The 26,581-nt window shown below is 44.4% G+C and overlaps 1 protein-coding gene across 1 annotated transcript in view; it reads right to left on the reverse strand.

The window, feature by feature from the left end:
- The window catches only part of LOC135213057 (26S proteasome regulatory subunit 8), a 102,283-nt gene extending 78,186 nt beyond the window's left edge, over nt 1-24,097 (reverse strand). Inside the window, exon 1 of the mRNA XM_064246892.1 lies at nt 23,942-24,097. Coding sequence (XP_064102962.1) covers nt 23,942-23,959 — 18 coding nt within the window. The 5' untranslated portion in view covers nt 23,960-24,097. The remainder of the gene's footprint in view (nt 1-23,941) is intronic.
- Nucleotides 24,098-26,581: the final 2,484 nt, after the last annotated feature.

Below are 26,581 nucleotides of genomic sequence, written 5' to 3' on the forward strand. Positions count from 1 at the left end.
GGTCGGCCACCATCTTAAGTGAACTCTTACATCGTTGGAGATCCTTAGGATCGCATTCAGGTCCCCTTTCGACTTCCATTCTCCTCAAAGGAAGATTGAAGAGGCCTGAGTGCAGTCTTCCCAGCGGACAAACTTTTCCTAGTGGGGATGGTGCCACAACTCATCCACTCCCTCACCGTAACAAGCTTCTCTCTCTAGGAAGGCTGCGACTTTCTCTAACCCCAGTCGCTGACGTTCCTGGGATGGAAAACGCCCGAAAAGCCACTGAATCCATCTGAATCCCCAGATACACGATGGCTGTGTCGGGTCAGAATGCGACTTTTCGATGTTGACCAACAGACCCCAGAGACTTTGCTAGGGCTAGCGTAACTGAAGGTCTTCAGCACTTCTCCTCGACGACGCTCACACACAGGGGATCAGCCAATCGTCGAGGGAGGAGGGATATCCCTGATTCCTGAAGAATGGAGCCTCTTCGCTACATTCTCATAATCATTTGTGAAAACATCGGGCCGGTTTGTGAGAACCGAAACAAAAGGGCTCTGAACTGCCAAACCCTGTTGTCCAGGACAGAATCTCAGGTACCTTCCTTGACAGAGGGTGGACTGGGACGTGGACTATGCGTCCTGCAGGTCTATAGACACCATCCAGTCGCCAGGTCTCAATGCTCCCAGCACCGACTGAGCGTCTCCATTCTGACTTTATCTTTTCTACAAAAGATTTAGCCTGCTCACATCCAGGACCGGGCGCCACCTGATGACTGCTTTGGCACCAGGAAAAATCCTGTTTGTAGAAGCCCGTGACTCAGTCCAGGAACTTGTTCCACCGCTTCTTATTTCGACCATCTGGTCTAAAGAGATCGAAAGAACCCTTTCTTCCTCTCCTGATGTATGGGAGAGGTCTCTGGGATCGAAGTCCAGGATGAGGATGAAGAAAGGGATCTTGTACCCCGTTCTACTATCTTGCGGGTCCAAGGGTCCGCTCCTCTTCTGCCTCCAAGACTCCGCCAAGATCCATCTGGCCCCGACTGGTGTCCTGAAGGACGAGTCTTCATTGCTGTTTTCGGTTGTGAATGAAGCTCTTCCTCCTGAAATAACCTCTCCCTCGGGGAGCTGCTTCTCGAGGGGGGTGCCCCGCGAAGAGGGTTTTGACTTTTCTTCGGGGGTTTGCTGAAAGTGACGTGGAGGAACCGCTTGGACTTCTGGAAGATTGAACCAAGAGGTCCTGGGTCGCCTTCTCTTGCAAACTCTGTGCCAGATCCTTTACCATAGCCTGGGGGAAGAGATGGTCCGAAAGAGGCGCAAAGAGCAAAATCCGCTTCTGAGCTGGAGAACCGGGGTACTTATCCGGGTAACATTGCACAGCAATGCTCTTTTCTTTAGAAAGCAGTTCCAAATTCGAAACTAGCTCCTCCGAACCATCCCCGAACGGGGGGGACGGCCTTGTCCATACATGACAGACACGCTGACACTCCCCAACTGAGAGAATCAGGACTTCTAGACTGACGGTCCAAAACTCCCATACACCATCTAGAAATTAAAAACATTAAGGGTACGAAGAAACCCTTCAAGGTGGTGGTCAGTCTCAACTGGAGTCCAGGTCACCTTAGCCGACGCAAGAGAGACCTCCTCTGGGCGTCCACTAAACTGGGAAGTCACCACGCGGACGAAGGGACCTTTATCCGACATCCTCCTTGGCTCATACAAACCCTCCTTTCCTGCGAGGTCTAGAGGGTGGATGGGCGAAGAGTGTCTTGCCCTGATCCTTTCCTTCTGACATAAAGTCTTGGAGTTTCTAAACGGCCTCTTGGTCGCAGAGACGTTTTCATTTCGACGATTCATGGTCTTTACGGTCATTGACCGACGAAAGTTGTGAGGGAGGAGACCTAGGGGCTGTAGGCTGGAACTTGTCTCCGAATGCGGACGTAACAGCCTAACAAGAACCTTGTAGTCCGAGACAGCTACGCTACCGCTGTTCTTCCTCACGAACCCCTGGACTAACTATGCTCCCCGTTCCTCCCTAAGAGGAACTGGAGAACGCCTATCATGGAGGGAGTATGGGGGTTTCCCTTAGGCTCGATCCTGAATAAAGACTTCGTTGGGTTGGAATTATCCCTCTACAGGTACGGAAGCAGCCGTACGTTGCTCTTTAAGCTCCAGCGGACGATCTTGCCGAAGAGAAGCATCCTGATAAGCCAAGTTAGACTGTCTTAAACGAGCTCCCTTCGAAAGGAAGAGCGAGCTTCCTGAAGAGCAGCGCCAAAGCGTCCTGCTTAGAAGAGCGAGCGTCCTGCTTTGCAGGCTCCAAAGCGGCCTGCTTTCGCTCGAAAGCGTCCTGCTTTACACGCAGCGTCTGCGGATCGTCCTCAAAAGCGCCTGTCTATGACCAGAAGCGTCCTGCTTCGCCCGCCGAGCGTCCTGCCGAGCGTCCTTAAAAAGTCCTTGAAGAAGACTCAAAGCGTCCTTCTAGAACGCCGAGCGTCCTGCCGAGCGTCCTCAACCGCTCGTGCCGAGAGCGCAAAAGCGTCCTGCTTCGAACGCCGAGCGTCTTGACGAGCGTCCTCTCCTGAAGAGAGTAAAAAGATCTTGCAGGAGAGCGAGAAAGGTTTGAACGATCCGGAAGCGGAGAGAGGACCGAGCGAGCTGAATAGAGAATGAGGCGCTTCGCCTCTTGACGGGCAGCCGAACGTCCTTCTACGCCTAGACCTCGAACTGCTGCTGGGCAGTCCTCTGAGCCATCACGACGTAAGCTTGTCCTGAAGGACACAAGTGTGGATAGCCTTCGTAGGTGAACTAAGAGCAAAAGAAGGGCAGGACTGAGCTGCGAGAAGGCGAGGGAGCCGAGGGACGCCTCCTTCCTTCTGCAGGTACGAGCTATCTGCCTCTCAGGTGACACGCCTGTGCGTGGAAACTAACCGTCCTCATCGTAAGAACGCTTCTCTCTTCTGAGGAGTAAGGCGTCATAAGCGTCCCTCTGACGAAAGAGGAGACATGGACTTAAGCGTCCTCAAAGCTAAAGTCCTTTTCAACGACGCGAGTCTCTCCGAGCGCTCCACCCCTTGCGCGGGGGGGACGCTTCGGAGGACGAAAAGCAATCTTTCGGATACCGCTCGTGCGCCTCCTTGGCATCCATGGGTGTTTAGCAACAGGCCTGCCGAAGTGACCGCCAGATCGGTGGGAGGCCCCCGTAACCCTCTTGCGGCTTTCGCATACGTCCTCCTGAGTCCCTGTGAGTCCGATAGAGGTCTAGGCCTAAGAGCTTATGGGGCCGATCTGACAGCCCCTCCACAACACTAATGGGCACTGACACAACTTTCAAACTGGGCCGGTTTCTAGGGCCAAAACTTTAGTTCGAGAGCGCGAATAGACTCAGAATCGAGAAGGTGTTACCTCCCAGACACAGCACTGGGGCCCGAAGCAACAAACAGGATTAGGTTGGGCAAAATCTACACTGTGGTTAGAGGAGGAGAATGTTACTACCTTACCTTTAGTAGAGCTCCCTTAGAGGATAAGACGCTCCTGACTCTAGCGCGCTCTAATTTTACGCGATAGTTCTCATACCTCCTCCCTTTAACATCATCCCCATCCTTACATTCATTGCACCGATCAGGCAGCCAGCAAACCATGCCCCCTGCAATCCATAGAAAAAAAAAAAAGAAAAAAAAAAAAAAAAAAAAAGGGAAAACACAAACTGTGTGGAGGATCAACTGAGGTTTAAGAAGCCTCACCTACATTTCACTCTCACACACACTCTGTAACTTCCCGGCACTTGAAATTCCAACATAACTGAATCTAGAAAAGCCAATCCAAATCAAAAATCCGATCACTATTCCGCGTGCGCAATCCACAATCCAGAAGTCGATACCAAAGTCAATCCATAATTTTAAGCGCGTAATGAAAAATCCTAGACGGAGGTACTGTAAACAGATGTTTTGCAGCACCGGCGCAGACAAATATGAATAGAAATGGGATGGTTCCTGATGATCCGCCGCCCAGCGGCGGGAATGGGTACTACCACCTGACCGCCCCACTACGTGTGCCGCGAATTTTGAATTCTGTCGGACGTCAGAATAAGCTATATATAGTATCTGTCAGGTAGTTTCATTAACAAAAAAAAGTCTAATCAACTGAAACAGTTCACCAATCGGGTTTTAGTATTGACTACTTATCCACACTTCCACATAAAAATAATAAAATATGTTCCAAATATGCTAGTCATCCTTACCCATAATGTACTGGACAAATAACACGGAGGCATAAATAACTTAAAAAAAAAAAAAAGACAGTGGCTAAATATCCCAGTAACATGAATCTGTAATAGATTTTAAAGATATTTACAATAAGTACATTAAAGACTCAAGAACCAATAAAAAAAACTAATAAATAGGTATCAAGTACTAGTTATAATGTAAAAATATACAATACATATATTAATTAAACCACAGGAAAATATTTTCAAATTTAGACTACGATTATGGTTTTAAAGTAAAAATTTACATACTCTTCCATCCAGAAGGGCAATGCCATTCTTCCAGTTGAGGACATGTTGGTATATGTAGAATACTGAGAGCCTATACGTACTAATATATGCTTATAACCATTATGGTTTGGGGGGATAATTAGGTAATATTAAATTTTGATATGAATCTAAAGCTCTGATAGGAATTTGGCCAAACTGCTAAGTAAAAATAGAGCCTAGCCTGAGTGTGCGTGAATGCGCACATACATTTGCGCGCAGTGTTCTTATCCTATTACCAATGAGATTACAACTAACTCGTCACAAGAGACAGTAAAACTGAAGACTGCTACCGCGGTCCTAACCTAGCTCCCGCAAGTTGGCAAAACATGAGGACCACAACTGACTGGACTGGTAAACTCCACTGACTACCGCGTATTTTTCCACCCGCCAAAGTACTTTAACACTTCTGACACCGAGATGTCATCAGTCCATGAGTTGTTGGTGTTGATAGCAAGAACTCTAAGACCTCTACTTTCCTTTCGAAGTAAGTATTTTCTCCAAAGTTAGAAATTAAGGACATATCTTAAGATGGTAATGAAAAGTGTGGCCAACACAGTGCACACTACCTCCCATGATGCTTTCGAAATTTTAACTTACAATTAAAAAAGTTTAGAAGATTGATGCCATCTCGTATTTTGCGATTGCTTTGTCAACAAATTCCCATTTCGTGCTAATCCGCACAACCACTTGTCCATAGACACTGGGGCACTTTCATCACAACAATCGTAAACCGACCTCTAACTAGAACTTATCCACGGGAACTACGGCATTTCTTTGCGGCATTTCCCGCTCTTCAATTGTTTATCAGTGTTGTCAATTGGTATGTGCTTACCCTCCAAACTGGGTATAATAAGACTTACACAAAACCAGGGAAATAAGTGAAATTAGCGTATCTATTTCTAGTACAGTGGACCCCCCCTATTCGCGTTCTCCAGATTCGCGGATTTCTCTCTGGGCCATGTCTGTCCATTATTTGTGGGGGTTTCGCCTATTCGCAGGATTTTTCCGGCAAAAATAATCACTAATTAGTTTATTTGATGTTCTTTTCATGACTAACTACATTTTTTATGGTACAAAAATGATTTACTAATTTCAAGATACATAATATTGATTAATACTGTATTAGTAAGTTCAATAGATTAATGATATCACATAATAATAAAAATAGTAATTCCTCTCTCTCTCTCCCACAGAGATGTATGTTTTTTTATGATAAATAAATGATTTACTATTTTCAAATATTAATTTTAAAATATACTTCATTAAAGAAAATACTAATATGAAGAAGTAGGTTTGTTTATAATTTGAAAAATTATTTAAAATGAGGAAATCCCAGTCTTCTTCTCATCTAACTCCAGTTACTAAGCTGTCTATTTTCAAGTAATGGGACTGGAGGGGGAGGAGCTGTTGTGGTTTATCACCAAGTGTATCATGCAATTTCTCTCTCTCTCTCTCTCTCTCTCTTCTCTCTCTCTCTCTCTCTCTCTCTCTCTCTCTCTCTCTCCTCTCTCTCTCTCTCTCTCCTCATTCTGAGCCTCAAGAATTTTTTGGATGGTATTCTTTAAAGTCCTTAATTGTATTCTTGTTTCACCATTAAATATAGAGTGAATAAGGCCGGCCACGCGATGACGATGGATTGTCTGTGTGTTTACCCTAATATTCACAATATTCACAACTCTTTTGCTCTTGTTTTTGTTAAGTTTATATGATATTTTAAGGGGTAGATTACAGTTCAGTTGCCCGGGCGTGTACCCATTTTGCCCGGTCCGTAATCCCTCGCCAAGTAAGTAGTTCTCGCAGATGACCCGCAGCCGACCAAACCCGAACCCATCCGACCAAACCCGACCCCAACCACGGGACCGCCCCGCCCGAACCCGAACATGCTCAACATAAAGGCCACAACAAACGTCAGCCATCCTGTTTGTATTATTCCGCCATTCTCTTCGATATTTTTAATCTTGCCCACTAATCTTTAGTACCTCCAATTTTATTTACAGTATTCTATATTTTTACCTTGCCCAACATGAACTGTAAGAGCTCCATTTTTTTATTATTATTTCTATTTTTTTTCCCATGCTTGCCCAACTAATTGTGCAGAGTTCCATTTTTTTTCATTAGTTCGATATTTTGACTCTTGCCCCCGATAGTTTTACCCGTGCCACATAATCTGTAGGAGATACATTTTATGTCCCCATTATTCGATCTTTCTTCCTTGCCCAACTCATCTGTATGACCTACATTTTTTACATTCTTCAGATACATATTTTTCCAGTACTAGTTGATCCTCTAGGATAAGCTATTACCTGGAACGGACCTGCCCGACCCTCAGTCTGTTCCTGCTTCTCAGGCCAGTCAGTGCTTTCGTCCTAACTACCTGTCTTCTTATCCGCTGTACATAACGATTCCGTCACCTCCACCCGTGCCTCTTCAACAAATTCCCCTTGTGCATCATCTCGAACACCGTCCCGCCAGAAGGAAAAAAAATCTCTACCCAGAAGATTTGAATGAACTTCGGATTTTCTCCTTATTCTAGTTCTATATTTCGGGGGGGGGGGACCCGCAATCTTGGACGACTAGCAACATTCCAGGTAAGTTATCAATGTTAAATGCACGTTATTTTACTTATTTTGCCAAAATTAAGCCGCCATTGTTATTTCCGCTATGCTGAGTCAGCAATGCTCAACACATCCGAACATTCACGTTCGCTAGAAGCCACGTGTTCGACCGTCCCCATGTGTTTCGACAAACGAACATGCCTTGACTTAACCAAATGGTATTCTCGGAAATCTTCATTTTGTTTAAGTTACAGTATGATATACGGGTGCCAGCCATATGTATGGACAAGTTATTTGGTTAGATAATTTATAATTGTAGACTTACTACACAGGGGTTCGCCCCCGCCAGGTAAAGACATGCAGACTTAGTATGGTTTAGGTAGGTTCCTTTGGTTAGGTAGCAATCACTGTTTTAATATACTTACTGGGGGTCCGCAGCCAGTAAGCCGTGGAGACTAACTATGGTTAGGTTGTTTCCTTGGTTCGGTAGCAATCACTTAATATACTAATACTGGGGTCGCCCCCCGGCCCGGTAAGGGCACGCGGACCTAAGTTTGGTTAGGTTGGTTCGTTTGTTACATCACCGGACTCCTACTTTAGTTGGAACAGAGCTCTACAGTTAGTTGAACAGGAGCTCCTACAGTTTAGTTGGAACAGGAGCTCTACAGTTAGTTGGACAGGAGCTCCTAAAGTTTTAGTTGAACGGGAGCTCATACAGTTTTAGTTGGCAACTGGTTTTTTGCTAGGTTTCGTGGTTTTTAGTGTTCATTTGGCGTCGTTGGTTAGCCTAACCAACGGGGGACGGGACCTCCTACATTTTTGTTGGTACGTGACTCCTACCGTTACTTGGCAACGGGTGTTCGTTTGCTAGGGTTTTGTTGTTTTTAAGAGTTTCATTTTCTCTCTGGTTCCCCCCACCCAAAAACCCCGTTTTCCCATGCTACCCCTTACCGTTTTTCATTTACTCGCATGTACTCCCCCACCCCAACAACCCCGGTCCCAAAAGGGTCCATTATCGTTGTTTTATAGGTTTCGGGGTTTTTAAACGGGCGCCAAACACAGCGTCCGCCATCTTGTTTGTATTCTCCGCCGATTCCATAGCAGACAAACCGTGTCAACTCAACTGTAGCGCTCCATTTGAATAATCCAATATTTGTACACTCCATTCCAAGTGGCTAGTTCAAAACATTGCAACAATTGTTTACGTTTAGCTGGTTAGCTACTAGGGGTAAAATATCACGCAGGCAAGCAGGCCACCTACACTCAACGCTAGCCACCCCTCCGAAAAAGTACACTATAACGCGGTCCTGACACCGGGGGGAGATGGGCATCAGTCGCGACGTCTTGTTTGTGAAAACGGAGCTAAAGACCTCTACTCTCCTTTCGAAGGTGAAGTATTTCTCCAAGTTAAAATTAGTCAAATATACCAAATTTGTAACTAATTTGTATTTTTTCATAACTAACAAACCTGAGTCTTACTTAGGATTTACTAGCGCCAAGCTGAAACCGTAGATTAAAATTACACTTGGTGAGATCCAGGGACTAATGGATCTATACCAGTCACGGGGCTTAATACCCAGCAATGCCCACGGCTACCTGTGACCCTCAGTTATATTTCTAACCCAGTTTAGCTGCTAGAGGGGTGGTTCGAGGTGGGCCTTTACTGTTAAGACCTCAGGTTTGTAGTTATGAAAATACAAATTAATTACAAATTTGGTATTTTGTTCATACACTAACCAACCTTCGGTCTTAACCATTAGGATAGACTTACTAGTCGAGGGAGGTAAGTACTACAACTGACTGGAATTTGCACCTTATCCATTTCCGAATATATAGGGGAATTCTAGAGATGGACAATGAACCTAGACCAAAGATATAAGCGATCTATGTTTTCCTCCACTGGGTGTAGATACCATTCTACTGTTTACTCTTTGTCCCTTGCGACTGGATCGCACCTTCAACCCCTCTTTCCTTTTATCCAGAGGGGTGTGTTTGCTACTGAAGTATTCATCAGCTAAGGATAGCTTCACAGTATGGCTGACCATCTCACCTGCATCTAGTCCGTTCCAGCACATGACGTACTCTCCTTCATATTGCCCGTAGTTAAAGGAAGTAGGAAGAAGTAGTAAAGAAAAAAGACCAGTCATCCCATTCCATTCTACTTTCATCCTTCATTTTTTCTTAGACTAGACGCCAACTGACCCGCCAGGGGCAACTGGATGAACTATATCACTTGTTTGGGCCGCCACCACTGTACCCAGGAAAAGGTGTCCAGGATCTATGGCAACATCTTTCAAATAAATGAGGTGACAGTTTGTTTGGCGCTTCTCCGACCACCGCTTTCAGAATTTTATCCACAGACATGTTATTCTTAATGCCAGGGAATCACTCACACCCCTGATGTCATGAGCTCTAGCTCCCACATGGCTATCTGACCCTCTGTCTTCTGCAGTTAATCTTTCTGATTGTCTCCCTTAGCCAAATGATATTGTATTCTTGGACACTTCCCTCTTTTTCCGTCCTGTACTTACGAACACTCTGGCACCCCGGCCCTGAGGTGCTTGTTTCTCTTTAAGTAACTCCTTTAGTGCCCTGATGGGGCACAGGAGCATTTCAGCTTTGTCGTTGTCTACAAGTCTGCCCAAGGAAAGGTCTGGTAAGGAGTCGAATCTGCCGTCTACTATTGTTGGATTTTGGTCGTTGCCACGAATTTCTGGGACACTCACACACCATATGATCTCCAACCTCTCGGTGCCTTTATGGAGATATGAGAGGCCGGTAGCTCCCCCACCCTTTTGGTTGAAGCCAGGGCCAATAAGAAGACTGTCTTCAGGTCAGGCTCCTATCCGTGGACTGCCTTTAGTGGTTCGTACGGGGGTTTTGTCAGACTAACCTCAGTACCTTGGCAGAATCCCAATCTGTGGCTTTTAGCTCCGTTGGTGGGCATGACTGTTTCAAGCTCCTCATCAGCATGGCCAACTCCCATGAAGACGATATGTCCCTCCTTTCATTCGAAGACTGGAGGCCAGAGGCCGCCCTGTACCCCTTCACTGCAGATACAGACATATTTTTCTGTTCTGAGATATCAGAAAGTCTGCTAACTGCTGAATAGTTGGTACCGATGGAACACGTTTCCCCTACGACACCAATCACGTATGCTGAGCCACTCCCTTGGTATACTGTCGCAGATGATTTTCTGATATTACCTGCCTCTGAGTTGCTGCTTTCTGCGAAAACCCTCGCTCTAGGAGGAGAATACTTGACCAGTCTCCACCGTGAAAGCGATAGGGACTTCACCGATGGTGGTACTCTCCACGTGAGGCTGAACACAGAGGTTGCTCCATGGAGTAACTCTCTGGCACATCTACTAGATTTCCATAGGTCTGTAAACCACGCTGCTTTCGGCCATACCGGGGCTACCAGGGTCATCTTGAGTTCTGAGACGCATTACCCTGTTCAGACCTGACGGTTAGACAAAATGGAGAAATGGCTTACACGTCCAGATTGTCCCAGGTGTTTGTAGCGCATCTTCTGCTACTGCTCTGCGTCCGGACTACGGAACAATACACTTCAACTTTTGTTGTACTGGTTGCGAAATAGGTCTATGATCGTCTTCCCACAACATGAGCCTCCATGTCCACTACCTGTTGGTGTAGGGACCACTCCGTTCCAGAATCTGATCCCTGCGGCTCAACTTGTCGCCCTATTTTTCTTTTTCCCGGGATATACCTGGCCTTGATGTCTACCAGGTTCTCTATCGCCCCCACTGGTGAGTTGAACTGTCATCACATGTAACTGCCGAGAAACTAGGCCTCCTTGCTTGTTTATTTAAGCTACTCTGTGGGTGTTGTCTGAATCAATACCACTGAGTGGTCCCTTTACTCTCTCCCTGAATTCTTGTAGAGCCAGAAAGCGCTTTCACTCCAGCACGTTTATATGGAGTTCTCTGTTCCTTGCAACTCCATTTTGCTGACACCCATCAACTCTCCATATGGCTCCCCAGCCTTCTAGTGACGCATAATCCGAGAACAGCTAAGAGGTCTGGGGAGGATTGTTGAAGGGGAACACCCCTGTCAGATTGTCGTACGTCCACCCCACAGCAAGTCTTTCCTCACTTCTGCCGACAATGGAATTTGCTCGTACGGGATCTACTGTTGGTGACCAAAACTCTTCATCCTCCTTGTGGGACGAAGTGTAGCTTCCTTGTGGTACTAGCTTCTCCATGGAGGTTAGGATTTCCCCAGCCAACCCCCCCCCCCCACAAAAAGACCCAACCCCCCCCCCACCCCAACCCCCAACCGCACCCCTGCCACTGTCTTGCTGGCTGTGTCCTGCTTTCCCGGAAGGCATTAACCCTGTTTGCATTTCGTACTCTTTGGTCTTCGGGAATACTTTGGCTGGTGTTGTGTCTATCACCATTCCCGATATTTCCACGTTGACTTGGATCCAGCTGCGACTTCTGCTGATTCCACCATCCTAGGCTGTGACAGCTGCGGAGGGACCGCCCTGTCCTGAGTAATTCTCCCTGGACTTTGCTATCACCACCAATCGTCCCAGGTATCTATCAGCCTGATCCCCTGAGCATGGCGCCCACGCCGACACGAGGGTGAACCTCTTGTAAAAACTTGAGGAGACGTTGTCAATCCGAAGCACAGGACCTTGAACTCGAAAGCTTTTCCCTGCAACTGAAGCGGAGAAGTTTCCTTGAAAAGAAACCCCTGGGGGGGGGGTAATGGACTGGTATCTGAAGTATGCGTCCTTTAGAATCGACTGTCCCGCTAAAGTCTCCTATTCTGACTGCTTGTAGACCGTTTTCGGAGTTTCCATCTTGAACTGTTTTCCTTATAACAGATCGCGTTGACAGGTCTATTACTGTCCTCCACTCCCGTTGGCTTTGGGTACGCAGGAAAATCCTGCTGTAGAAGCCTTTTGCGACTGCATACTTGTTGCACAGCTCCTTTTTCCATCATCTTCTTCCGTTCGTCCTGCAGAATCGTGGCCTCTGAGATTTGTGGGCATCGTACCGTGGGGTAATGGTTGATCTGTCAGGGGCGGGGTTGCCTCGAACGATCAAATACGCGATCCTGATGAACATCCACCACCCACTGCCCTGCCCCTAGTTCCTGCCACACCTTCCAGTGATTTGCCAGGCAACCCCCCACTGGTGTGGCGAGTGAGGGAGGACGCCCATCCTATCTTCTTGAGCCCTCCCCCTTCCCCCGATTGCCCCTTCCTCTGTGGTTTCTATGGAAAGGGCCGATTAGTTATCCTCTTTGTGGAAGAGGGTCTTGTGACTCTGATTAGGGATGCTATGTCTCACTGTTCTTTCGAGACATCTGCTGTTGTCCTTCCCATCCAAAGGATAGTTTGACTGTTTAGAGGTTTTCCTACTGCTTTTGCAACAACCGATCGTTGTGTCCATCCTTCTCTATCTATCGCTTCTTCCAGTATGACCTCTGGCAACAGTAGTTGCGATCAAGATATCCCCTTCCTCATTGCTAACATGGAATCCAATCCACATTGCGGCTTAGTCCTAGGCCAATGCTGCGTCTCTCCTCATTAGCAGGATATTGCCCAAACATTGCACTTACGTTTGGTCAGGTACGCAATCGCCCTGGACCCTGACTGTATAATCTAATGAACCATGGTTCTCCACTACTTTCCTTGTGCTTCCTATGATGCAATTTTCGCCCCTGGTTGACCAAAGGTCTAACAGGACGCAGCTGAAGACAAAGAGCTTTTGCTTCTAACGTGGCAGCCTCTGGTAGTCATCGCAGGGACTCCATTTTAACTGATCCAAGGTTAATCAGCCTTGACTTACAACTTAGGTTCATTTGTCTAGACAGCAAAGGGACTTCGTGTCGTATAATATTTCCTTTGCTTTATCATTGGAGGGGGAATAAATTGAAATGATCTATTAATCTTAATGAATATCCTCCTGCCAATCTTTGCGTTTTTACGTGTTTTGCAAGACCGATTCCGCATGACTCAACAAGGCAATTCATACGACACCTTGGTATCCCTCTTAGTCCAAACGCCATAGTCAATTCCAGGAGGAAGCATACTGGCCGGTGTTTCTGTCTTCTCCGAAAGGCTATTGAATTGACGAATCAAATCAATAACCTCTGCATACGAGGCCAGAAACTCTTGGTTTTCTCCTTCCTCCGGCTCTAGTGTACCACTCTCCGTCACGAGAGATGTTGTCTCGCCTCTATCTTCTGACAGAAGGCCCGGAATTCCACGGCCGCCTGCCCCTACGGCCGCGGCCTCTTTGATCTTTGCTGGCCGCTGTTGGCTCGATCCCAGATAGTCAGCAGGGGAACGAGAACGTCTCACTCTTTCTCTGCTCACGGATCTAGAGCGAGAATCTCGTCTAGATCTCCAAGATGAAGGCTCCCTTAAGACAGAGGTAAGTTCGTCTTTATTAGCATTGGCATCGTTTTCGAGCGTCGGCGAGCCCGGCCTCGGCCTTCTATCCAGGCGGACACTGCCTTCCACGAACGTATCCGCCGAGGTTGCCAACTCTCTATTTTTCGTACTTTTAATAGGAGCCTTATCGTCCTTCGTACGTATTTTGAACGGCCTTACGGGCGAAACTGGACCTGCATTCCCATCCTCTGCTGCACCTTTCGCCGCCAACGTCGATTTTACCAGAGGTATCGCAGTTTTTGCGATCCGAACTGGCAACTCCGCCTCGGCCGCTAGCTCGCCGGCCGTCACCTCTCTCGCTTGTTCGGTCTCTTGCGAACGGCTTCGTCTGGCAACCTTGTGCTTAATAGCCACTGATTTTCCGACCTTCTTGCTGACTTGGAAATGACAGTCTTCGTCCGAAGAAGAGGAAGAATTGATTCTTCTCCTCTTGGCCCGAGGATCCGCTAGGAACTCCCGAATCCTCCTCCAACGCTTGACTGGCGCTCGCCGTGACGTTATCGACTTAGCGATGACGCCGAACTAGAGGAAGAAGACGAAGAAGGCGAATCACACTTTTTCTTTTTGTCTCTCTTATTCATTCTCTCCTCTATATCCTGTAACTTCTGCATTACAGTTTGCATTGACGGATCAGAAGGCGTATTAGCGTCTGGGTGCAGCGAAAAGGCCGAGAATCGGTCTGTGATGTCATCACGCCTGCCATCTCAGAGTGTGACGTATGTTGTGACATCATCCCTCTCGTAGGGAGAGACTGAGAGGTTTCTGCTGGTAACCGCGATGCCGTTTTGCTGCCAAATTACCTCCCACGTTCTGCATTGCTGTAAATACTGAGTGGGATGGTGAAGCAGCGGCATTAATTCCCATAAATTGCAAGCCCGGGGGATGAGGAACATTCAGCGCTGCCGGACCCTGCTGGAACCGTGACGTCATATAATGCGCAAGCAGACCATCCAAGGTTGGTACGCCTGGTAGGCCTAGCGCTGACCACGTATCATCTAACCTATGCGCTTGAGTAGCAGGAGCCTGGAACAAGATGGCGGATCTCTCTACTTGCTGGGAACAAAGGAGAGTGCAAATTATTCATAAAATTACCCAAGGCCCCTCCTGACGTTTCCGATACAGAACCGCTAGGAGAAACCGAATGGGTATGAGACAATTCAAAAGCAGGTGGAGAAAACATATGGAGCAGCCTGGTTTATTACCGATACAAAAGAAGCCGGTAAGGTTTGGTCATCCAAAGATTGCGTCACCCCCTTTCTTTTGATTGGCTTTTCCCATAGAACTTCTTCCACTGTTCCACCGACCAAACCGCGACAAACAGAACACGGATTAGTAACCGTACATACGTTTTTCCCTGCACCTACTACACGTTGGATGAGGATCCGTCGACACCGAGGTTAGGAACCTAGAACAAGGGAAGCCACTGAACTCCTGGGCATTTCCTTTGTCTCCTCTTCGAAGCGGTAGACGATCCCGATGTTGAGGCAAAATTTCTCCATCATACCACGTATACACTCTTACCACACACTGATCACACTTGGAGAAAGAAAAGGATGAAAAATAAAAAATGAAATGGATAAAGAACGGGCAAACTGAAAAACCGGCTTTAAATGAGATAGACAGTACACGTCTTATCTTAAAGGCGGTAGGAAAATAACTGATGGGTCACAGGTAGCCGTGGGCATTCTGGGTATACATGCCCGTGACCTGGTATAGATGCCATTAGTCCCTGGATCTCACAAAGTGTAATTTTAATTCTACCGGTTTCCAGCTTGGCGCTAGTAAATCCTAATGTTAAGACCGAAGGTTTGTTTCGTGTATGAACAATTTAAGATTTAAACAGAGGGTACTGAAAATGGCGCCCACGGCAGTGGAAATCTCACCAAACGCTTTAGAAAATTTTTACTTACAACTAAAAATGTTTCGAAGATTGACGCCATCTCGATGTTTACGGAGTCGCTTGTGTCAACAAACTTTCCATTTCCTGTGATAAATCCGAACACCACTTGTACCCACAGACGCTGGAGCACTTTTATCACAACAATCGAAACACGATTTCTCACCAACAAACAAGCCAGGAGTAAACAGCTGTTTTGGTAGAAGATGACGAGAAGCGTGCTCTTAGCTAAATTTTAAATAAGTAGTAAAACATCAATATTTTACATATTTATGATGATTAATTTGAAAATATTCGTTATTGAAAAAGTAACTCGACTCTGACTCAAATTTAAGTAATTATTTTTCTGAATTAGAACGTTCTTTTAAGTTCTGTATTATGACATCACGACATCTTGACTTTCGTACCTATTGTAAATAATTGCCTATACTCAACTGTCATTGCAGAACAGTTTACCAGTTATTCATGCAGATTGTTATCAGCTATACATGTAATTGTTATAATCGTAATGCGCATATATATCTTTATTATTTACTTTTTGGATATATGAAGATGTTTTACTGCTGGATTATCGCCATAGTGTGAAGCAATCGTTTACAGTCCATGGGCCTCTGTCTGTTTTCGCACCATAAGAAATTATGGGGCCGAATTTGCAATGACCAGAAAGTCGTTAAAAGAGGAAAGTTAGCATTGAGGGGCATATGTTTTGACTAAATACAAATTTATTCAATAGCTAGCTTGTAAAAAATACTTGGTTATAAAAACTTGATTGACAACTAAGCAGCATGTCTACTATGGGTTTCAGAGACAGTGCAAGCACGTTTTTGGGCAATACCTATTTCTGTAACGAACACTCGTAACAGAACGAGATTTTGCTATATGTGCATTACACCCATGCCGTAATTTATAAGGGTATCTTGAATCACTAATCGTAAAGAATAACGACACTTGTCCTTGTACCAAGAGACAAAAACTCCATTATGCAGAAATGGATACGAACACGCGTATAAAGCTCCACCTCCACCACCCCCCCCCCCCCTTCACCGCCATCCCTTTTCTTCTTCGTTCCTCCGCCTTCCTTTCTCTCTCTCTCTCTCTCTCTCTCTTCTATCTCTCTCTCTCTGCTCTCTCTCTCTCTCTCTCCTTGGTTGTAAACACGCTTTGTGTGAGCTCTCTATATAATGAGTTTTTGTGCAAGTTCTAGGGATACTACACCTTTCACCGTGTTATATAAGTTACAGTAAGACTCAGTGACCATTTTAGTAACAACAGTGTGTATATAGGATTTTTATACTACTCTGTAGTTACGATATAAAACTCATTCTCCGTGGCATACCCACTCGTCGGCTGCGCCTCAGTTCGCGCATGCGCAGTGTGCATGTGATGTCTATTGTGACGTGAAAGGCTGCAGCTTCACTAATAATGGATTACTCCGGACCAGCCTCTGTTTCTGAGGTTGAAAATGATCTGCACCTGACTGATGATGAGGATGTAGATATGACTCATTGGCCACCATCACTCAATCTCTTCCTCAGAAGCCCTCCAGTACTGTTGCTAATACCCCCATGAAGCGCCCAGTGGATTATGGGTCAGATACTAGCAGTGCTCCACAGTCTCCTGCTGCTAAAACATCCAAATGTCAAGAGATTTTCACTAGACAAAGAGTTGTCACTCTGCCTCAAAACCCCCTACACGACTTGCTTCCTCTGCTACCCCAGCTTTTGCTCCCCGTGATGAATATGTTAGGTTGGTCTTCAAAGAAAAGTTGAGCACTGACACTAAACTACGGTGGCTGACTGAAGTAAACAGAACCTTCAATCTTGATAAGGAGCTGGCAGAGGTGAAAATGTCTGCAATCACATCTAAAATTTGTATAATTGCAAGGAGTCGTGAGGACATCATTGGCAGGGTGAAGGGTGGTGAATTTCTGTCCATAAGCCTGGATATTCAGATTCAATAGACAGACCCCGTAAGTATTTAACATATCTCATTACTCGCTACCCTATTGAAGCAGACCCTAACCTTGCTAAGGAACTGCCGGTGTATACAGTACACGAAGATTTCTTCAAAATGGGAAACCTATTAATCGCATTGTCATCACATGGAGTCTACTAGAAACCACCACCATCTGTTTATGAGTTTTCCTTCCTCCCTTGCCTCCCTCCTTGTGAATTACGCAGGATGAAGGATGATCAGCCCAACTGTTTCAACTGCTGGGGTACTGGCCATATCTCCCGATATGCTCTGCCTCACCTAAGTGTGCCTGGTGTGCTGCAGCCCATTCCACACGCACCTGTCCATACCGTAAACCTGTTACTGATGGCTTCCACCTCATTGTCAGAATCATCATCAACTCCAGAGACTGTGCATTGAAATGCCCTCGTTGTGGTGAAGCAGGAGTTAATGTTTGGCATGGATGTTCCAGACGGTCGCGCGCTGCCACGCAGTCACTTCCACTGACACCACCACCACAACCAGTGTCAACCTCCACGTTATGCCCTCCTGAATCAGCTGAAATTTCAACTTCAGTAAGGCTGTTGCTGCCTTGGAATCGCACTGTACAGCACTAACGACACGCTTTGATGCTATTGATGTACGCTTCGATAGCTTGATCGCTCAGCAGGCTACCACTGCAAGTAACCTCGACACACTAGTCAAGCACAACAAGTTCTCATAACCTCTGTTGCCTCACTTACTGAGAAGCTAGATACTGTTGCCTCTTGTCTTGAAAGGGTCAGTGGCCTCCTGCCAGCTCAGCCTCCTTCACTTGGTGCACCATCTAACAGTGCTGCTTCTCCAGTACATGCTCGACCTGTCTCTCGCAGCGTTAAGGGTAAACTTCGCCTAGACTCATGCAAACTACATGTCCTTTCATGGAATGGCCCTTGGAATTAGACAATACTCCAGACTCACTGCACTCAGGACATATGTTTATCGCCATCACCCACAAGTAATATTTATTCAAGAAGCCTTCCCTGGCGGTGCTCAGCCAGGTGATGAAGCTCCAACACTCTCGGTTATGTTTCATATGTACATCATGTCAGGAATGGTCTTATTACTTACATCCACTCTTCTCTCCCTCATCAACTCTTCGCTCATCAGCAGATATTAACATGACCTTCCAACTTTTTCAGGTTAAGATAGGTGATGGTCATATTCGTTTATGCAATGTTTACTCTGCCCCTGGCCTAATTAACCTCTCGGCACTTCCTACACCTACAAACCTTGGCATGATCTACATGGGTGATTTCAATGCCAGACACCCAGATCTTGGTGATGTCTCTCCGATTCCCAACCGCAGTGGAGTTCCTCTGCTCAACTACATCCATCGTTACCATTTAACCTAGTTGGGATATAGGTGGTGCCACACACATCCGGGGGGGGCACTCTTGATCATATCCTTACATCTGGCTCGTGGCATCACATGTCTCCTGTCATTCTGTTCCCTCGCTCTTTTCTGACCATGTTGCCTTATGCATACAGTACACAATACAGACTCATCCAAAGTGACCCCCCTTATTCATCGTACCCGGATCACCATTCCACCCAAGTACTACTGCCCAACATATGTTTCATACATCTCCTCTGTCCTACCTACCTTTGATAAACACTCTCCAGAACACCTGTATAATTCTTTGGTAAAAGCTACCATGACTTCTATCAAACTATATATTGTCAGACCTCACATTAAAAGTCATATTGTTGCCCATGCCTGGACCTTGGATCAACGCATTATGCAAGCAGAAAGAGTTGCAGCTGATGCTGGCCTTGCCTTTCAGACACAACCGACACCTAATCATCTACTTCAGTATCAGCAGGCCAGGGATGATTTAGTTGCTCTCCAGAAAGTGTGTCTACACTGAGTCATGGTATAAATACACTGACCTAATTAACCACCAGACTAGCGTTGGGACCATGTGGCATCTCATCAAAAGGACTGTCAAGACATGTGCACTTCATCACAGTCCACAAGCATATGCCCAGGATCTCATCACTACTTGGTCAACCCAGTCACGGTCCAGTAATCTCCCTGTACAAATCCAAGAAGCACTTTCTTCCCAGAGCAATTTACGCAACCTTCGTCTGATGGCTGCATTGTTGGAATCAGACAAGGAGGACAAAGAGCTGATCACCGAGGATGAGCTGCGACGTGCTGTTTATGGGAAAAGAAAAAAAAATTCTGCTCTGGGATGATGGCCTTACTTATCAAGTGCTTTCGTCTCCTCCAGAAGGTTCCTGGAAATCCTCTTCTACAATTGTATAATCTTTGCTACCAACATGGATATGTACCTGCTGGCTGGACCATTAGCACAATTATTCCTATCCCAAAGCCTGGAACTGATAAATATCGGCCTATCTCCCTCACCTCATGTTTTAGTAAAGTGTTTGAGCGTATATTACTAACCAGGCTAATGTACCGGTTGCAAGAAAAACTTTCTCCCCATTTTGTATGGCTTTCTTCCTCAGAGGAGTACTCATCACTGTTTAGCTGAACTCTACTCCCGATTGTCCTCCAACAGTGTAGTTGCCTTCCTTGACCTCAAAAGTGCTTTTGATATAGCCAACAGGGATATCATTCTTGATCAGCTTGTCGACTTTGGTATCAGAGGAAACCTTCTGAAGTGGATAAACAAACGGTTATCTCAGTCAACAGAAAATCACGTTGTTTTTTTTAAAGGTGCATGTAGCTCCTATGAAAACAAAATTTTGAGCTTGGCACACCTCAGGGCGGTGTATTGAGCCCTTTTTTTTTATTCTTTTTAATACTTATGCACCGTTGTACTGTCTCTCCTCCCTGCTATCCTGGAAATCACTGTAACCTGCTATGCTGATGATGTCTGCAATCCACTCCATACCCCTCGAGACCTTCAGCGTGTCCTTCAAGACTTCTACAGGTCCTGTACCTCCAGTGGCCTCATACTCTCCCCAGAAAAAAGCAGAATCTTCTCTGCCCGGAATCTCCGAGACCTGCCAGAGTTCATTATGGGTGGGAATATTATACCTCACTGCACACAGTATACATATCTAGGTGCACAGTCAGGATCACCCCTGCTATACCTGCACGACAACGAATCCACCCCATGGTGAAAAACCTTCTTGATCGACTGGAGCCTCGCTTTACTCCCATCAAGTGGCTTGCCACCAGGGCCACAGGTATATCTATCCCCGTGGCAAAAACCCTCTATATCCTCTTCCTAAGGTCAGTTGTTGACTATTTATCTCCTGCTCTAATTCAATTACCCAGACAGGCGTTACTACCTCTAGAACTGTTCCAAAATAGAGTAATGAGGTTTATCCTAGGATGCCCTCCTTCCACTCGGATAGTCAACATGCAGACCGAACTCATGTTACCTCCATTAATAGAGAGAATTTATGCCAATGTAACTTTGTTTCTGTTAAATGTCTACATTCTCCACAATTTACTCCAAACTTCTCTGCTGTCCTCAGAGCATCACTTGACGAAGATGCACCAAGACCTCAACTCCGGCCAGGGGGCCATAACTAGTTAGGGTAGTATGTGAAAATCTTCGACACTTGATATCGGTGTACCTGAGCAAGCAGTCATCCAAGATTTGCCACCATGGCAGGTTCCATTCCTGCTGTCTATTTCACACCAACCTCTAAAGATGCCCATACCAGTCTACAGAAGCAAGTGGTTTTGGAATATCCAAAGTGTCAAGTTCAGTTCCTGTAGGACAACCACATCTACGTTGACGGCTCAGTACAGGCAGATGGAAGTGCAGCATGTGCTATGTTCTCCCCCACTTTAGAATCTCCTGAGGGTGGGTGGCATGGTCGTAGGTGACCAAACTCATCCAGTTCCACTTATTGCGAACTTCAAGGTATATGGATGCAGTAACCCTACTTGTTAGAAGAAATGTGAATGGATTGGTGATCTGTGACTCCAAATCTGCACTCCAGGCACTGACATCTTCTAGGCCCAGCTGCTGGCCGTGTGTGCGAGACATATTGTGTCAAACCGTTGCTGCTTACAATGCCTCGCTGTCTTGTCTTTCATGTGGATGCCCTCCATATTGGGCTTGCTGGGAATGACATGGTGGACAGTCTTGCTAAAGCTGCCTGCACGCTGGACCTTGATGACAGAAATGTTGAGCCCTCACTTCGCTGCCTTAAAACATAGAATATATTCAGCCGCTTTTGCCTGTACAGTACAGCGCGTAGGGATGCAGAGAGGGGCACTAGTGTTTCCATACAACATCATGATAACTTTCTGCAGAGCCTTCACAAGTACCGGCGACGCTGGACTCATGGTGCGTAGGCATAATGTTGTAAGTGCCAGGATAAGGTTGGGATATCGTCCTGTGTGGCAGGTTGGACAGACACTAGATATACCACACTACACCTCATGTAAACTGTGTAACCTTGGCTAATGCCAATAACCTTGAACACTACTGCTTCATTGCCCCACTGTCAGGAATCTGTTACCTCAAGGACAAAATTTACTTCAAACCTGCCAATTATTTATCAAAGATGACCACCTAGACATAATTTTGACTCGTCTTCCTCACTTTGGTGGCTGCTAAACTGTCTGTTGCAGTTGTTGTGATTAATAGAATACGATCTCATATATGTTATTTTGTAAACTGATATACCGATGATTCAATGCTGTAATTTTTTTTTTTTTTTTTTTTTTCTGTTGATTTCTGATGTAATGTATGTAACTGCTAATATGTAACTGCTAATATGTAACTTTGTTTGACGTCTTTGGGCGTAATAAATTTATTAAATAAATAATCTCTCTCTCTCTCTCTCTCTCTGTTGCCATTCGGTATGTGTTGACCCTCCAAACTGGGTATAAGACTACACACAAAACGTTGAAATTGGTGTGAAATTAGGCTATGTATTGGAAGTATATATATATAAATAATTAAAGCAATTTTTATCATTATTGCATTACTATGACAACTAGAATGCACGAAACAGTTTCATAATATGGAACAGCGTATGTGTGAAGCCTCCACTAATGTGGCAACGATGATTTTGCCATTCTTAGCATGCAAACATTAAAGCATGCAAACATTAAAGGTTACATTTATTTCTGGCATACGATTATTAAAGAAATTCAAAATACTAATAAAGACTGAAATCAATGAAAAGTGCTGGCAAAAAACAAAAAAGCAAAAAAAAAAAAAAAACGTAGTCGTTCCTCTATGCACTTTTCCGTATTCGTTCCTCTATGGTTTTCGGCAGCCAGATGTACGAAAAACGTTAGAAACATTTGATTTATCTACTTTAGAAATATCTGTAATTTTTCGGGGTAATTTGGTTGCAAAAAAGGGATAATATACATGAATTAAATCAAAATTTTTTAAATAAAGTATATTTAAACTATATAACGAGTAAACAGTTTAGGGAATAAAACTTTGCAGTTTCGTCGTCTGTCGTTGTCTGTCGTCGTCTGCTGTTCGTAATTGTGTTTATGGCGCGCGCGCTTAGAAACCAGGAACAGCAACGCGTTTAAAGTGCAATGTGGAGTGAACTGAGACCAAAATGTGTATAATAACAATCAAATAAGCACTGTGGAGTTTCAGTTGTGATGGCAGTAGGATAAAACCGCCGATTTACAAGGTAAGAATGATTCAGTTCAAACCATAACCCGGGAATAACAAAGTTTCATACTTTCACTAATATAGGCAACAAAATGTTGTTTATTGTGCTGATTACAACTGCAAATCTTGAGTAAGATCAATAAACGTTACATATATACGCTAACATTCTTCAAATGAGTGCTGGGAAGGCTGGGGAAAGATGGTGGCCGTCACTGATGAGAACCGTCCATGCAAAACGTAGCCGCCATATTGGATTTCAAAACTGCCTTGAAAACATATTTTACGAAGAGCTCACATGCTTATTTAGTTCGTATGGGGCTTTCATATATCACACTATGTTGACAAAACTTTTCAGTCTTTTAAATGGTATGCTTAGAGTTGCAATTGTATTCTTGTTTCACCAATTAAATATCGAGTGAATAAGACCCGTCCACCGTGATGAGGGTTGGCCTGTCGTGATATTCTACCCTAGTTACCAACAAAGCATTAGGCTAGGTTGTGGTAGCAGTGTTCAGTTTTACCCAGTTTTTCTTATCCTATTACCCATATTTGATAATGGCTAACCAATTAAAACAGACCATAGGCTAATTCCCATAAACCAGGTAGAAGGTTAACCTAGGCTAGGCTTGGTTAGCTTGGCTACATGACACCACTACCGTATCGTAAAGATAAGGAGATAGGCTACTACCAAGCTAGCCTAAATGGGCTGTCCTACCAACTCATACCGGTCAGACCGTAATAAATTAACCCTATAGTCGATATTACAAACCCAGCATTGCTAAATTAGGCTTAGAACAGAATCTACGTAGAACTTAGGCCACAAACTAGCTACCATAGGCTCCACGACGTCCAATTCCCAACCCGGTAGTCTAGCCTATGACTGAAATTCGGTTCCATTTTCTCACTAGGCAGTATATTTCTTCGTTAATTCACTGGTTCCATACGCCACCTTTCGTAAAATATGCATAACTTACCTTTTCCGCGGTCCCCATGGCTAAATTTTAGGTATGAATAAGCAGACTGAATGACACAAGTCCAACAATGACTTTTGTTTTCGTCTTTCGTAGTTTCCCCTTTCTTCTTCCTTTTGCCCTCGTGTTTTGATGTTGGAATTCTGGTCCCTTTAAAGTAAATCTAGAATGCATAGGATACTTTATTCCTAAATAAATGTAAAATACTGTCATTTAACCGAAATTTCATGTTTTTTATCAGTAAATTATGAGCGAGTTTTAAAATATAGGTAGATATTAAACATTTCAAACGATAAAATGGCACAAATCAGCGCTAGTTAGTTCTTGTATAGGTCTAGACAACTTAGAAATTTCAATCCATGTGGTGATATTTAGGCAATTTATCAATTTCACACCTTTCACCCCGATTCTAGTAATACATACTAACGCCAGAAAATAGTGTATGACAATTATCTAGAACAAATTGATTGGTAAATCTCTCCTTTGAGTTCTAGGTTTGCTTCCACAATCTTTCCATCTGGACGGCTGAGAAGATAACCTACTGTCACCATTGTACCATCCCAAGCTGACAGATGTTTGAGATCTTTAGGTGTAAGTTGTTCCTAAGTCATAGTGAATTTGATAATGATGAGTTATATGTAGCTTAATGCTAGAAAGTACAACTTGAATGTATGTCATGCACCAAATTAGTGACAATCATTCATCTAAGAGGATGACGCCAGATATCTTCATTGAATTGAATATAGAGTCTGGGCCAAAGGCCAAGCACTGGGACTTAGAGGTCATTCGGCGCTGGAAAGGAAATTGAGAGTAAGTAGGTCTGAAAGGTGAAACAGGAGGAAAACTTGCAGTTGTAATTTGAAATAATTATTAAGAGAGGATGGAAAGTCAGATGGAAGAAAGAAATGAATGGAGGTACAGTAAAAAGAATATGAGGAGTTGCAGCTAGGGGCCGGAGGGACGCTTTAAAGAATCTTTAATAAAACTACAGTGCACACCGTGAGGTGCAGTAACAATACTACCCCTTTACGACGCTTCAAGCTTCTTGACATTATACAGTACGTCTGGTAAACGAAGTAGTTATACCCCTATAATTCTGGCACATTTCCCCTTAAACAGATAAATAATTATTCCTTTCAGTTATTCTTCTGGGTCCTTTTTCGCAAGTGAACATCCTTTACACACCATAGAAAGCCATGTATTCATTCTATCTCATGCGCAATCCCAATGTCTTGGTGTTCCCGTTATTCAGTCTTTTTACTGTACAACAGCTAATGTCACACGCGTTCTAAAAATTTACTCCAACCTCTTAAACACCTTCATCGTTCAGCTCTGACTCCCTTCCGTCATCCACTTCCAACCAATCTTCAAAATACATTATTCATTCCATCGAATCAGGCCTACTTTTCCTTACGATAGCATCTCCATGTTCTGCAGGGAGATGTCTCACAAGTATTTTGAATAATAATAATTCACCGGTTTGGGTCTAGAATTGTTTAGTAATTGTTCCGTGGCATTCAAGACAAAAGAGCCCATATCTCACGTTCAGTTAGGTGCAATATCCTCAAAGAAATCTCTTTTATCCATTTTGAAAAAAGAACTGTTACCCTCCATACCTTTTTGATGTTATTACTAGCAAGTTTTAAATCATATTTGTTACTCCTGCTATTGTGTCTGAAGAAATTGATTTATATTTAATTGCTACATATGTAAAAATGCGTCTTACAGACTTGAACTCATCACAGTTATGAGAACTGTGTATCCTTTTGATAATGTCAAGTTTGTATACAAAACTTCTTCACGTTTTATGCAGCAACCATATCAAGAAAATAAAGAGGAATTAGTAGCAAATATACTCTTATTGGTAGATCTACTGAAAGTGGAGAATAGGAAAGGTTTTATAAAAGAAATGTGGTATTTCAGAGAGAAGAAACTCAAACACACACAAAGGAAGAATAAAACAAGCAAGGGAGCCGTTTCAAAGACAATATCCCACCTACTAGAGGCAGTAGTTAACATATAGAGGGGATAGCACAATAATAGACCTAGGGGAGGGAGTAGAACAGGAAATGGGAATTACAAGTGGGATTAGGCAAGGTTGCACAGGCTCCACTTCACTTTTCAAACTAATGACATATTTAATAATTAAGAAAATGGAGGAGGAAGGGACAGGATTTGAAAATGAACTAGTAAAGATAGGGACACTTTTCTTCGCCGACGATGGATTAGTTCTAGCAAGTAATATAGAAGACGCAAGAATAAACATAAAGATTTTAATAGATATAGGGAACAAATGTGGGCTAGAAATAAATAAAGAGAAAAGCAGCATCATTATTTTCAACATGAAAGATAAACCAGAAGAGATAGAGAACATAAGGTGAGGGAGAACATTACATATTTAGGAATAAAGATAAATACTCTAGAAATCTGTTTAAGCTACAGAAAAAAAGAAATGTTGAATAAAGCACAGAAGTTAGCCAACCTAACCTACTCCGTAATAGAAAAAAGCTGCAACAAAGTTCTAATAGGGAAAACATTCTGGAAAAACATAGCTCTACCATCAATCTTATACGGAACCAATGTGGTTAATCTAACAGACGCAGAAATAGAAAAATTACAAAGAATAGAGAATGGGGTATATAG

The sequence above is a fragment of the Macrobrachium nipponense genome, chromosome 42 (genome assembly GCF_015104395.2).
Source record: "Macrobrachium nipponense isolate FS-2020 chromosome 42, ASM1510439v2, whole genome shotgun sequence".
Classification (NCBI taxonomy): domain Eukaryota; kingdom Metazoa; phylum Arthropoda; class Malacostraca; order Decapoda; family Palaemonidae; genus Macrobrachium; species Macrobrachium nipponense.